This window comes from Phoenix dactylifera, chromosome 17 (genome assembly GCF_009389715.1).
Source record: "Phoenix dactylifera cultivar Barhee BC4 chromosome 17, palm_55x_up_171113_PBpolish2nd_filt_p, whole genome shotgun sequence".
NCBI lineage: Eukaryota > Viridiplantae > Streptophyta > Magnoliopsida > Arecales > Arecaceae > Phoenix > Phoenix dactylifera.
The window spans coordinates 5,631,784-5,645,771 of record NC_052408.1 but is presented as its reverse complement, the minus strand read 5'-3'; the positions used below and the strand labels follow the sequence as shown (position 1 = coordinate 5,645,771).

General features: G+C 38.3%; 2 protein-coding genes across 5 annotated transcripts in view; one reads left to right on the top strand and one right to left on the bottom strand.

Moving 5' to 3' along the window:
- LOC103696235 (glycine--tRNA ligase, chloroplastic/mitochondrial 2) overlaps window positions 1-9,430 on the bottom strand; it is a 56,104-nt gene extending 46,674 nt beyond the window's left edge. Inside the window, exons 1-9 of one of the 4 annotated variants that reach the window (XR_003383280.2) lie at window positions 9,095-9,430; window positions 8,422-8,472; window positions 7,974-8,041; window positions 5,801-5,882; window positions 5,632-5,695; window positions 2,005-2,060; window positions 1,671-1,748; window positions 1,224-1,298; window positions 1,054-1,124 (exon numbers count right to left, since the gene is read on the bottom strand). Coding sequence is in view for 3 of the 4 variants with exons in the window: in XM_026800811.2 (XP_026656612.2) it covers window positions 1,054-1,124; window positions 1,224-1,298; window positions 1,671-1,748; window positions 2,005-2,060; window positions 5,632-5,695; window positions 5,801-5,882; window positions 7,974-8,041; window positions 8,422-8,472; window positions 9,095-9,352 (803 nt within the window). In the remaining variant the exon portion in view is untranslated. Of the gene's footprint in view, window positions 1-1,053; window positions 1,138-1,223; window positions 1,299-1,670; window positions 1,749-2,004; window positions 2,061-5,631; window positions 5,696-5,800; window positions 5,883-7,973; window positions 8,042-8,421; window positions 8,473-9,094 lie in introns of those variants that run through there. The other 3 variants (XM_026800811.2, XM_008777783.4, XM_026800812.2) reach the window with 3 other exon arrangements.
- Window positions 9,431-12,830: 3,400 nt separating this feature from the next.
- On the top strand, window positions 12,831-13,708 carry LOC103696239 (egg cell-secreted protein 1.3-like). The gene has a single exon (XM_008777788.2). It carries the CDS (start codon window positions 13,111-13,113, stop codon window positions 13,531-13,533), a length of 423 nt encoding a protein of 140 aa, XP_008776010.2. The 5' UTR covers window positions 12,831-13,110; the 3' UTR covers window positions 13,534-13,708.
- The last annotated feature ends 280 nt before the right edge of the window (window positions 13,709-13,988 follow it).

The window sequence follows — 13,988 nt, the reverse complement described above, 5'->3', positions numbered from 1 at the left end:
GCGCGGCCCAACTTGGGGAACTGCTTGCGGGCACGGTTTCAGCACACGGGCGCATGTACCGATGCAAACTGGTCCAGTTTGCACCAGTACAATACGGTATCGGATTCGTACCAGTGCGAACTGGTCCGGTTCGCATGGTATGCGACTGTACCGATCGGTTCCGACCCCTATTTTCCACGCTTGAACCGGACCGGTCCGGTACGTGCGGAACCGGCCGGTTCGGCATACCATGGATGCACGCATACATTTAATCTTGAAATCAGTTCTAAGGCCCTCTTTGTTTTCAAAGAAAGTACACAACCACCCAGAAAAATAAACCTTGTGCCGCTTTATACCTCCAAGCAGCCATTTTTGCTTCAGAATAAGGGAAGTTGGTGGAGGGCCAAAAAAGAGGATGCAGAAAAACTTTTACTCACTTGTTTCAATTAACGTGAGCAAAACAAGACCCGAGTAGGCGGGTCGAGGTCCTACGAGGTACCCACTACTCGGAGTACCCTCCCACCAAAAAAAGATGTGTGGTTCGGTGGAAATATACTATGGTAAAAAGAAGAACATATTTATTCCATGGTTTACCCCTACATTTTGGACTCAAATTATTCCATACATTCCACAAAACATCAATAAGGACCTAAGTTCCTAAACAACACTGACCCTTCAGAAAAGGGATGATCAGTATCTCCATTATATCAGCAACGACATGATGCATACCTTGTTAAAGAAGAATATGTACATTTTGTTGGCCCAAGGATATAGGTTTTAGAGAATTTACAAAGAACCAATTCAACCAGGTGTGTGATTTGTGAATTTCATTGGTTTATCACCATCAAGGGCGACCAAAAAAGGTTTATATTGGTCATGTCTGACATCACTCGTTACTCAGTATTGACACAGTTACCTTCTATGATTGGGTATCAGGGAGAAATAATAAACTTGCCAGCAAAAGATATCACAGTCACAAAATACAAACTTGCATAGGCTAGTCTAAAAAGAAACTATGGAAGCAACATAAGCAACATAAAAGCTTGAGAAGTGAATTTTCAGTAAGTTGCTTACTCATTCTCCAAAAATAGCTCTCCATATGTAATTCCATCGGTGTACAGAATTTTCTTGAAATGATCCACCCCCTGCCAAGCATGTCTAGAGCAAAGTAAGGTCAGCCCTTTCAAAGGTAGCATACAAGATAAAGAGAGAATCTATTGTTGTTTTTAACTAACAAATCTAACCTGAAGTAACATGAGGATCCGTTCAAGACCATAAGTAATTTCCACAGAAATAGGCATCAGTTGAAGACTCCCAGCCTAAAGAGAATAAAGATAATGGATAAATGGCAGTATTGAAAAATTTCATACATCCACTGCAAGCTTGACCGTGCACAGCATGTTCTCAAACTTTAAAGTTTAAAATTAACAATCAGAGAAGATGAAGGATGACATTTTATATCTTCACAAAGAAATTAGCAATTGCATTTCCAGGAAGAACTACACGCATTGAAATGACGATATCTGGGAATGCAAGGTTTTCTGAAAGCAATTCATAAATGAGTCAAAATATGATGAAAGTGGAAAATCTTAATTCAAATAAAAAATAAGGCCAAAGATAAACTAAAAAGTAAAGGTGATACTGCAACCATCGGCAATTAAGACTGGAACAGGCTTAACAGGCTAATAAACCTGCTGAAAGTATGTGAACTGCGTAATTTCCATCCCATCCATCCATACTTCCCAGCCCAATCCCCAAGCTCCAAGAACCTATTAACATTTGAACAAAGAAAAGAGAAAAGTTAAACATAACCAAACGTCTGCCACACACACACATATTGTTCCATCAAAGATAGTTTATTTCTACAATTTCATGCTTTCAACAACTAAATCGGCAGATAGAAGTTTAACAGATGAAATCATTAACAGAATTCTAATATAATCTGCACTAGGTTATAAGGCAAATTCCAAAAACAAAAAAAAACAAAGATCAGGCAAATAAACCGAATAAGACAGAAGACTTTACCGGACTTTCCCAATTGTCCTCCACGAAACGGATGTCATGTTCATAAACATCAATTCCTGAGATGCAAAAGAAGCACAGGCTTGTAATTAATTAGCAAAGGAACATTCACTTCAGAGAAGAAAATAATATAGTTGCTTAATGTGCAATTAGAACTTCCTGTCTTAAATATATTCTCATAACCTATACTATAGAATCCTTCCGAACAATTTTGTATAGTTTATCAACAATGGATGTCGATAGTTGTCAAAATTGAATATCTGGATAATCAATGCCATACCAGATCAAAGTGAGATGATAATCTAGGGAAAACAATAGATCATAGGATATGATTTTTGTTGATAGCTGGCAGTTAAGTTGTTCGTTGTCTTTAACTGGAGATCTAGAGAAGTTTGTGTAGAATGAAGCAAACATTATGACTGCAATCAAATACAAATGAAACAAGAACATGAGACTAGATGACCTTAATTAGAATTAAACTAGTAACTAAATAAACAATGAATAAATTTTTGCCGATTACTTGGGAACTAGGTTCTTCATTATGTTCAACAACAACTGTGAAGCCCTTCATAGAGGCATGAGAAAGAACTCGCAAAAAGGATTGACCATCCAATCTTGTGGCACTCTTGTCTCCCCAAAAAAAACTTTTGTGGAAGCATAAAGACAAACCAATTTCAGTTTTTTTTTTAATATACTTCAATCCAAGGTCTATTGTGCCGGTACCGGGCACCGTACCGGTTGCCCGATTGCACGAGTCGGTACAGGCCGTGCCGGGCCCGTACCGACAGAGAAAACCAGCCAGAGCCGGAGAAGGAGAAGAGAAAGAGAGAGCGAGTGGGGGAGGGAGAGAGAACAATTTTCCGCGGACTCCTATGGAGGGCCGCAGAGGCCGCGGGGGCAGCGGACCGTTTTCAAAGCCGGAACCATACCGGTAAGCCACCGGTACAGCTCGGAACAGGTGAAATCGTCTGGTTCGGGACAGTCCGCATTCCTTGCTTCAATCATATTAGTTGCACAATTAATATTTTTAAGTTGTTCATATTTAAAGTTTATCCAAACTCCTCAAAATCTTTGTCCGAAAGCAAAACCAAAACAACCACCAAAATTAGCATTCCATAAATTATACGTGCTTGTCTAGACTTGTTAATTGAAACAGTGAAAAACATGCCTAAAAGCCTGATTTACCCAACAATGACGAGTGCACAATCCAGAACTTTGTGTAATCACATCAGATTTACTTACAAGACAACCAAAAGTCGAAGCCCTAGAATAGGTCTTGACAAGCCAAAGAGAAGAAAACATCCAGGCCAAACTCGAAATTCAGCTTTGACAGCTATACTTTGAGCTAAAAACAAATTCTCCTACTTCAGATTAGTAAATTAAGTGGTAGTGTGGTACTATGGAAAAATTGTTAACAGCAACCTAATTGGCATATATCACTGATAATGGTAAAAAATCCTTGTGAGGGCCTAAAATTTCTGATCATAGTCAAAGATATGTATAGATACTGTCCAACGAGACCCATCTATTTAAGGATCTTCATTCGTAGTCTCAAATTAAAAGTCCAAAATAAAAAGGAGTCATGAATAGTGTCATTCAATGAGGCCAGGTTCATCAAAGGGCCATAGTCCATCTATTGGAAAATGGTTCCTAACATCAAAATGAGTATCCTAAATTAGGCATGTGGACCTAAAAAAGCAAAATTATGGGAACCATACTTCCAAGCCTTATTAATTAATAAGGCTTATAAAAGAGACTGCAGATCAAGGAGTTTGGCTTATAATACAATGATGCCTTCAAAGGATCATGACATGTAAAGAAACACAGTACAGATCAAAGATCATGTGTTCTTAGGCTTATTATCCTAAGTCTCTGACCTTCAATATCTTGATGAAGTTACTTAAGTCTTCAAATTGGCAGTGTGGAAAATGCTTCAAGTGTCGAAGTCTGCACCAAGCCTTTGTAAAAGTCTTGATGTGGGTCTCTTCTCCAGTCACTTAATCCATGGCCACTACTCTCTATTTATAGTTGAAAGGTTACTGATAATTTCCATAGAGATAGTTACTGGTGGTTGCCAAAAGTTTTAAACCATAAATGGAATTTGTTACAGAAGATTATCATAGGCTATCACTGATAACTTATCAAAGGAGGTAGTTACAGTGAGGTAGTTTAAAGAAGTTAATGCAACTTCATTGCAAGGCAGATGCTCGAGGTTGCAAACAAAGTTGCAGTTGATGTTAGGAAAAAATGTGAAAAGGCATCTTTCATTGCCAACTATCTTCATTACGAATGAAGAAGTCAATGGAGGTATGGAGCTCATAAAGGATGTGGAGATTGGAGATGTCAAACTCATTAGCAATGTACAGATTATAGAAAAGGTTGCTGAAGATAAAGATACAATTAATTGTAAATGCCAATTTTTAAGAGTTCATCCTAGATATGGAAGCTATAGACAAAATGAGGGGTTCATCATGGATATGATGGTTGCATAAGAAGTTGTAGAAAATGTCGATTGATGATAGTTGTCGAAGACGTGGCTCGCAAACAAGATTATAGTTGTACTTGGTACCGAGATTGCGAACCTTGGCTAGGATCATTAAAGATATTGGTTGCAGATGAAGCTATCAAAGACATTGCCCATAATGGAAATTTGGTAATGTCGTTGGCAAAAGATCAAGATTATAGCCGAAGGTCAAGAGTATAGTGGAAGCTGTATAATCAAATGAAGAATATAGATAGAGTAACCTTAGACATTAATAAACAAGACAATTGAAGGTATAATTGCAAATGAATTCATCAAAGATATTAGGCATCGTCAAAACATCAATCATCGTTGACAACATTGACGAAGTTATCAAGGACAAACATTATGGATGAAATGTTCATAGCAGATATATGTAAATAATGTTCTCAAAGGCATCGATCATGAAGATTGTAAAAGGATCATGAATAAGAGTATAAGGCTATTGAAGACCACAACTTTAGTTGAAGTTATTTAATATGTTGGATATAAGGCCATGGCAAGTGTGGATCACAGACAAAGTTATTAAAGACATGGTGATGCTCGAAGTTGTCAAAGGCATCAATTTTCAGCGGTCACCGAAGATAGCAGTCCTAAACAAAGTCAATCTTGATTACTATGAGCAAGGCAGCAAAGCAATGGTTGAAAAAATCGCCCTTGTATCTGTGTTGGCATTATAGGATCCATGAACCACCAATTATCATATAAACTTGTAGTATCTTTCTAGAAGCAGTGTAGATGATAATGACACTTCTACAAGTATATGAATATTCTCTTTATTGTCCAGGATAGAATTCGAATTTCACCATTTTGCAATTTTATCCTGATCATGCAATCTAGCTCAATCAAGACCTTAAATGGATGATATGATATTGAGATGCTTTCAAGACATATTAGCTAGACTTGGATTAGGCGCATTTTGATGTCTATAATTACTTACCTAATATGTGGAAATAAAGAACTTTCAACAACAATACTAAAATTGCACAAGAAGCAATTTGTGATATCAACCCAGTGACTCATAATTGTAAATTCATATGTCAATTTTAGATGTCTCTATGATTTTCTTTAGATAAAATAATTGGTATGCATAATGCATGAGATCTTACCCAATGCAGAAAGGCTACAGATGAATAGATCTTGCGAATTTCCACGATCAGGCTTTAAAATGACCTGAAGTCATGATCAAAATGTTAAGCACTACTGTTTGAAAAGGCCAAATTACTAGAACTTGAAAAGCAACTTTGTTTCAAGTAGCCTTCAAGATACCACGACAACCTGAAATTGGGAATGGCGTTGGAGTCTATTAGGGTTGTCCCCGTAACGGCTGTCATCAGGTCGTATGCTAGGTTCCACATACCTTCAACAAAATCCTTGATGTTAAGGATAATAATGAATATCAGAAGCATGAATGCATCCATGAAGCATTTCAATGTATTATGGCCACAAGAGAGATAATACCAACATATAGAAAATACATCATATCTATTTAATAGCAATTCATTTCCAACAGCTCTCTTTCATTAAATGCAGCTAGGTACAGTGGGACTGTATGGGTTAAATGCTAGACTCATGCCTAGACGAGAAAGGTGGGGGTTGATGTTAGGTTGATAACTTATAAGAAGCATGTCAAACTATGATATGGATCTAGTTTGATGTTTGTGAATGTTAGAGCACTCAAGAGTCTCAATAAGAAGTGTTTGGCAAAGGAGAATCCATAAAGCCAAGGCCAGATAGCTGGGACAAGGGTTGATGATTATGTCTATGGCTTGCTCTCCCTCACAGCATATTAACTTCCTGCGGTTAAGAGTAGCCTTTGCTAGTTTAAAGTTATGCCACAATGGAAGAGAGGAAAATAAATTGATAGACTTTCTTGAAAAATGTGCAACTTTTGTACCAATATGCAATTTTTTGTCTTTTGACCCCTAATTCTCCCAACTCAGTCACAAATTAAATCGAAGGAAATCTTGGACAAGCAATGGCACCATGTGCATATAAGCCTTTTAGTAGCTCCATGCCAATTATTTACACAAAGGTCTACACCAAGAATTGTATTGGTTGGTACCATGTACATATAAGCCATTTAGTAGGTCCATGCCAATTATTTATACCAAGGTCCACAAAATCGATACCAAGAATTATACCGGTACATTATCGGTTCAGTAACAGTATGGTATGCATCCCATACTGAGACACACTTTCAATACTTTTTCTGACTCCCAGCCACGACACTGTCCCAAAATTGGGTGATACAGATCCGTACCAGAGGGTTTTGCTTAGTTAAAATTGGTATGGGCCAGTTTGGCTCATATACCGAATCGAACCTTGGCAGTGTACAGATACCTTACCAGTATAGTACGGTACAATTGGTACGAGTCAATATGGCAGAGCTTGATTTGTACAGTCATCATTTTAGCATCAATAAAGAATTTTAAAGCCCCTAAAAAAAGGGATTATGTAGAGTCAAATAAATAGACAAGTATAACTAGGAAAAGATACATATCTAGTTAACTAACCTTTATAAGACCTAAAGAGAGCTAATGCTGTGAAATGACTAATGGAATTTGACTCCAAATTGGTAATAGAGACCTTCGATGTTACATATAGTTCACTTGGTAGAATCTTTAAAAGAATGCCTTAACCTAGCACTATGTAAAATACCATGCCCTGCAACATGTACAGGTCTTCTGTTTTACAAGCACAAATGACCTTCCCTTTCCTCCAACAATTATATCTTGGATGTCACATATTAGTGAGTTATTATTCAAGTATAAAAGATGAGAAAATGTATAATCTTCTCCTTCAAGCAAATATAAAGGATGGACGAAACAATATGTGCATCCTTATTGGATGAATAACAAAACTACAAAGAATAAAGTTAAGAATTATAGGAAGCTATTGGCAAAAAGGAATGAGAAAATGAGATTATATGGTCAATAAAATTAGAGAATACAAGACCTAGTTACAAGGAAGCACTCTAGTGCATGTGCCAGAGTCAAACTAGAGGAGCACCTAAAACTGTTTCTTTTTTTCTTTTTTTTTTTTTTTTGCTTTTTTTTTTTGAGGGGGGGGGGGTCATTAAAATGACTGAATAGATACTTAAGACTTTTATGGTTAGGAAAATTGGATGATTTGGAATGTCCATCTTTTAACAACGACCACTTCAGCAGCACTTAACTTCATGCAGGCCTTACAAGCTAGTATCTTTGTACAATGATAATATCTCTTCTACAACAAAGGAAAAACAAAAGCATTTGCAAAAAGGCAACATAGTTTACAACAATTCGTTAGGTAAGGGTCCCAAGTAAAGGCTAGAATGGGCCCAACTGGTGCAATGCATATAAAAGATCCAGGGGGAGGGGGAAAAAAAACTTCTTTTTACAAAGGATAGGCATGGAATGCATAACTAAATCATGAAAATGTAATAATTTGCATGCCAAATCATACTTACGCAACATTCCATGGTTCTGGACCTAATACCCTTAAGAATGTCAGAGGATTCATAGTCCCAGCTCCAACCTGATAGACCAACAATGTTGAAGCCATTTTACTTTAAAAGAACCAAGAATATAAGTAAAGTATGATATACTGAAGGAAAGCCGTTACAAGTAATAACAAGACCAGATTCTGTCATTGTTTCCAAAATCCAGTCATTTACATTAAAGAACCACTATTTAGGGATGCAACTGGCAAACTCATCTTCAAACATGTCTCCATGGCCCACGTAGGAAAATACAACAAAATTCATCAATCTCATTTCATGCACATAAGGATACCGCACTTGCATGCCTCACCATGCTTGCAGATAGGCAAGCATGATAGTTCCTTCATTTGTCCAAAAGAAAACAGAGGACAACTATGACATATTACAAGAAACAAAAGAAAACAGAAAACATTACCTCTGTATTGCTACACTGCATTACAGCACATCCCACAGAAGCCCAGTATTCCTGCAGCATAATACTTACAATCTTAGGCAAGCAATATAGCATATGAAGCTGAACTACATAAAATTGAAGATAATTAGTAAGAGGAGAATATATTTTTTGTTGCCAATCAGAAAAATGGCCTTAATGCCATTATACATATTTAGCTTTTCAGTGCAGACTTTCCTCCCAAAATCATCACAATGGGATCACCGCACCGTAATTTCCATCATAACTCAAGAAAGAAATTGCAAGAATCCGGGAAAAATTAGAGAAAGTGAACTGGATTCTTGCAGATTAACATCAGAAATATATCCTTGTTGCCAATCAGAAAAATGGCATTAATGCCATTATACATATTTAGCTTTTCAGTGCAGACTTTCCTCCCAAAATCATCACAATGGGATCACCGCACCGTAATTTCCATCATAACTCAAGAAAGAAATTGCAAGAATCCGGGAAAAATTAGAGAAAGTGAAATGGATTCTTGCACATTAACCTCACAAATATATCCTCAAACATGATAAAGGTTGAAACTTTTCTCGGCCGATTGCACAGAATCTATCTGCCGAAGCTTATCATTTGACACTCCAATCAACGCAATAGACATCGCAAGAACAGAAATTTAGACAAGATGGCGGCGCACCTGGAGTCGCTGAATGGCCTGCTGGAACGTGAGGACAGAGGCCTTGCTGCCGGACTCAGAAACATAGGACTGAGGATGGGGAACCGCGGAGGTGATGGCAGCGGAGACTCCATTCTTGGAGGATGGGAGCGAGGCGCGGCGGAGGGGGGGCTTGCGCCGACGGCTAGGATTTGGCCTCCAGCCGCGGAAGAGGGCGGCACAAGCTCCTCCGTGGGAAGTAATGGCGCGGAGAGAGAAGGAGAAGGAGAGGAGAGCCATGGGAGGAGAGGAGGGGAGCGGAAGGGGATAAGGCGAGAGCGGGAATAAGAGGATTGGGGGAGGCGGCTCGGAATAACTTTTTAAGCCGTTCGGTTGAAGGATACCTTGAGGACGTCGGTTTATATCGTGGCTTAAAATAACGGCCGCTATAATCTTATAACGGCTGCTACCTAAGTATATAACGGCTGTTATTTGAATGAAATAATGATCATTTTTAATATTTTTCATTATGCATCTAAATGAACATTTTGACGTCAAAACAGTGTATCAGCTAGAAAATTCAATCAGTTGATTTGGTTAATCATTAATTAGGCAAAGAATGATATCATTTTTCATTATCAATCATTATTAAAAAATTTTGAAGCTCAATTTAGGATTATTTTTACTTAGTATGTCTCTAAGTCTCAAAGGTTTCAAATGAGTCTTTGAAGTTAATTAAATCGTTCAATTTAATTTCCAGCCCCATCCGACATCCAACACTATTAAAACGTCGTCATAAAGGATAATTTTGCCCTCATCATTACTACGTGATATACCAGTGATAATTTGCTCAATGGCAGACCATCCATGTTACCCTCTTTGCATTTGACAGCCCAAAGTCCTCCTTGTGTAACCCCTTTCCATCTTAGCTATCCATATACTAAACTTGTTCCCACCACCTAACTACTCCGGTTCTTCTTCAAGCCAAGTCACCAAGTCTCCATCTATCATCTCTTCTCTTCTCATTCCTCCTCACTCCCCCCATCTCCTCCTCTTTAAACCTTAAGAACATCCACTCTATCTACAACTCTACTCCTACCCCATCTCTTATTCCCTAGAAGCTCTCCATCTCCATCAAAATCTCTATCCCCACCTTCACCCTCAGCTTCCACAAGTTCATTATTTCCACCATCTCCATTCTCTCCTCCACCACACCTGTCCTCAACCTTGTCAAATCTTAAAAAGGTTACTTTTAGGATTACTGTAAACTCCATCAAATCATCCTCTTCTCCCTTGAGAAGTCTGCCGCCACCCTCCTTCTCTCCTCTTCTGCTTCTGCAGTGATACAACATCGATGAAGCGAAGCAAAGCATTAAACTTCATTGGAATAAAAACAATAATTTTGGAGTTCCAGAACATCTCCTTCCCCTCCCTCCTCTCTTGCATACTATCCTACTCTTCTTTGTTGTCGCATCCATCCTCGAGATCGCCGCCTCACTCCATATTGAGGGCCATAAGGTGTGTGAGATCATCATTGTTATCGATTGCGAGTAAATTGGCCATGAGAAACTTGCAATTTAAGGCATTTACATCTCTACACACTTGCTGTTAAAAAAAATGAATAAGGTTTTGACCTTGTCAAACCCTGGTGTTCACATGTTTTGGGCTCTTAAAAATATGGTACCATGGTTAGTTATAACTGAAGAAGTTCTAATCAGAAACGTCTTTTAAATTTTTGAAACACTCCCGAAGTGAAACGTTGTTATCTTCTCTCTTCTAAAGGCTCTATAAAAAGAGAGCCTTTATACTAGTATAAGTATGACATTTCAATCAATAGTGATTCAGAGATAGAGAGATGAAGAGAGAGATACTGTGGCATTGTGAGAAAATCTTCTTCATCGAGGGATCTCTAGAAGAATCATCTCTAGGGTAACCATTTTCAGTCCCAAAATTTGAAGGGTGAAATCAACAAGAAGATTCTAGTAGCTTCTAAGAGACGTGGAAAGGAAATCTAGATCGTGATTGTGTGGTGACCAAGGGCTGTAAGACAAGCAACAGATCTGGATAATTCATTATTCTGCTGCATAAGGTAAACACTGTAATCTTCATTTGTTTGTTGATTTACATTAGTATCAGAGCCACGATCTCGTTGTTTTCACCCTCATGGATTGATTGCATGATTTTCTGTGCCATCATTTGTATGTTGGATGAGTTTGCAATAAAAAATTTACATAATTTATGTTTTCGGATTTCTCATTTGAGGTTCTATTATGGCATTGTTTTTGGTTAAAATTTTTACCTGATACTAAAATATGTTGAAGTTTTGTACTCCATAGAGAGAGAAATTTGATTTTTTTTTTTTGATTGCTTATATAAGGCTGAATATTTCAGACTATTTTTAACATGATAAATGTCATTTTTTGAAACAAATAATTTAATAGTTTGATAGAGAGTTTCAAGAGCTTTAAAACAACATATCATATGTGAAAAAAAATGGGCGGGAGGTTGAAGATGATGAACAGTGGCACTCGCTCTATTTATTTTTTTTCTTCTCAAGTGGAGAGAAAAAACAAAATTTATGTTACCGAGACTCGAACCCGAGACCCTCGGGTCTCCCAACCAAGTAGACTACAAGAGATTTGATAATGGTACTCTCCGGGGAATTAAAAAGTAGGTTGACAACTTGTGCATGTAGATAAAAATAAAATTTACATTGCTGGGACTCTCAAGTGAGAACCAAGTCTCCTAACCAACTAGCCAACAACAAATCACATGATTTTTAGTAGTGCATCAGAAAATATTATTGACCTTCAGATATCAATATCTTGGCATTATAACAAGCAAGACGGCTGGATAAACAAAATGGAAATTGGGCACCATTCCATGGGGAGGATGTTGAATCTCACACTTTGAAGTATACCTGGGGAGAAGAACATTGAAGAAGGGAGAGAGTTAACACAAACAGCATATAGTTTATTTGTAATTCTCAGCATTGACGTAGGTTTTCAGTAACGGCATCCATATTTATACCAATCTTGCACAGGGTTAACAATTGCTTGCATAGTTCCGCTCAAACTCAAAAGACTCGAACTTTTACGCTATGAGTTAGCTAGGTACATAATTAGTTAACTTATTCACGCTAGACTCCCATATACTTTCTCAATTCAATCACACAATCCTCAAACACTTAGCTAACTAAACTTCTGAAACTTGGGAAATGTCCGCAAGTGAAAGCTTCCTCCTCTCAACTCTAAACAAATGCATATCTTGTAACACTGGAGCTTATCAAGTTATCCTACACACCTGCTATGGGACCTGAACACCAAAACTCAATTCAGACTGAAGAGTTAGACTCTAATTCAAACACCAATCTATGTATACTTCCAAAAGTATCCACTTGATCCAAAATTTTTTGACGCCATGAAATGTCATAGTAGTCACTGCCATCTCCATCACTGTTATGTGATGCCCTGAGAGACCAATCTTTGCCAGCTCTAGTGACCCCGGCTGAAGTATGGATTTATATTGACATAGGGAACTCGTAGATATGGTACACAAATATCAGCCTTTGATAACTCGGCAATTACAAACTGATGTATCAAGAAATCTCAGCAGATTGGGTATGAACACATAAGCTAACATGGTCAAGCACTAGACAATGTCAACAATCCTATAGTGCAAGGTTCCCGAACCACTATTTGAATATTTGGAAGTATATAAATGGATAGTTAATATGGTATTTAACATCCACTTACCAAATATTTAAAAGCCTACAAATTAAACATTTATTGTTAGAACTTTTCTTTCTGTGTTTAAATGTTTTGATAGTCTCGTACTCTTCCTCTTCCCACCAAATTCAGATGTTATTTTTGTGAACACGTAAAACGTCTTCCCACCTTCTTTCTTTTATTTTCTAACGTAAACCTTCTCATCTTCCCCACCATTAAGACACAAATTATGAACGTTAAACCATCTCCAACTCCATCCACTATATATATATATATATATATACAGCCATCTACCTGAAATCCTCTCCATCCGAAAGCTTTTAACTCCCAATGGCTCCTCCCCTCAAGCTTCTGCTCCCCATACTGCTACTTGCCACCAGTCTGTGGGCCATGGCCATCATCTCTGAGGCCCGGCCCGGCCCAGTAAGCATCGCAGCCCGGCTTCAGGCTGATGATGCGAAGCAGTGCTGGGACTTCTTATTGGAGCTCAGGTCGTGCACTGGAGAGGTCATCCTCTTCTTCCTCAATGGAGAGACATATTTAGGCCCAGGGTGCTGCCGTGCCATTCGTGCCATCGAGCATGGATGCTGGGCTGCTGATGCCTTGCTTGCTGGGCTTGGATTCACCGCCGAGGAGGGAGATGTGCTCCGAGGATACTGCGACGGCGCCTCAGATTCTTCGACGCCACCACTACCATTGGTGCACTTGGACCCGCCTTCACCGCCTCCGGTGTCGGAGGACTTGGTGCACTAGATTACTAGCTATATTATGGGTTCATGGACTTGTTAGTTTCTAGGTGCTTCTGATGGAATTATGGTATCATCTAGGCTTGTGGGTTTTTATAGTGTTGCTTGTTGTGGTGTTTTGCTTATCACGTAGCGTCATGTTACGGATATGATGGCTTATATAATGGTTTATGTTACTAAGTTATGAGAAATGAAAATAATCAGTCCAAATATCTGTGCTGTAACCCTTCTTTTGAGTAATATCCGATGGATGATCCAGACGAACTTAGATAGTTCATCGATGATGGGTTGCAAGCAACAATTATTGTTATTTGTTGATTCCCATTTCAATTCATTCCAATTTCGAATCCAGTCGCAAACCAAATGCAACCTTAATTCATCGGTTAGTTCTACTAAGCAAACCAAAAGTAACATTACAATTTTGCACTCTTTTGAAGCTAATGATCACCACTTGATCCATCT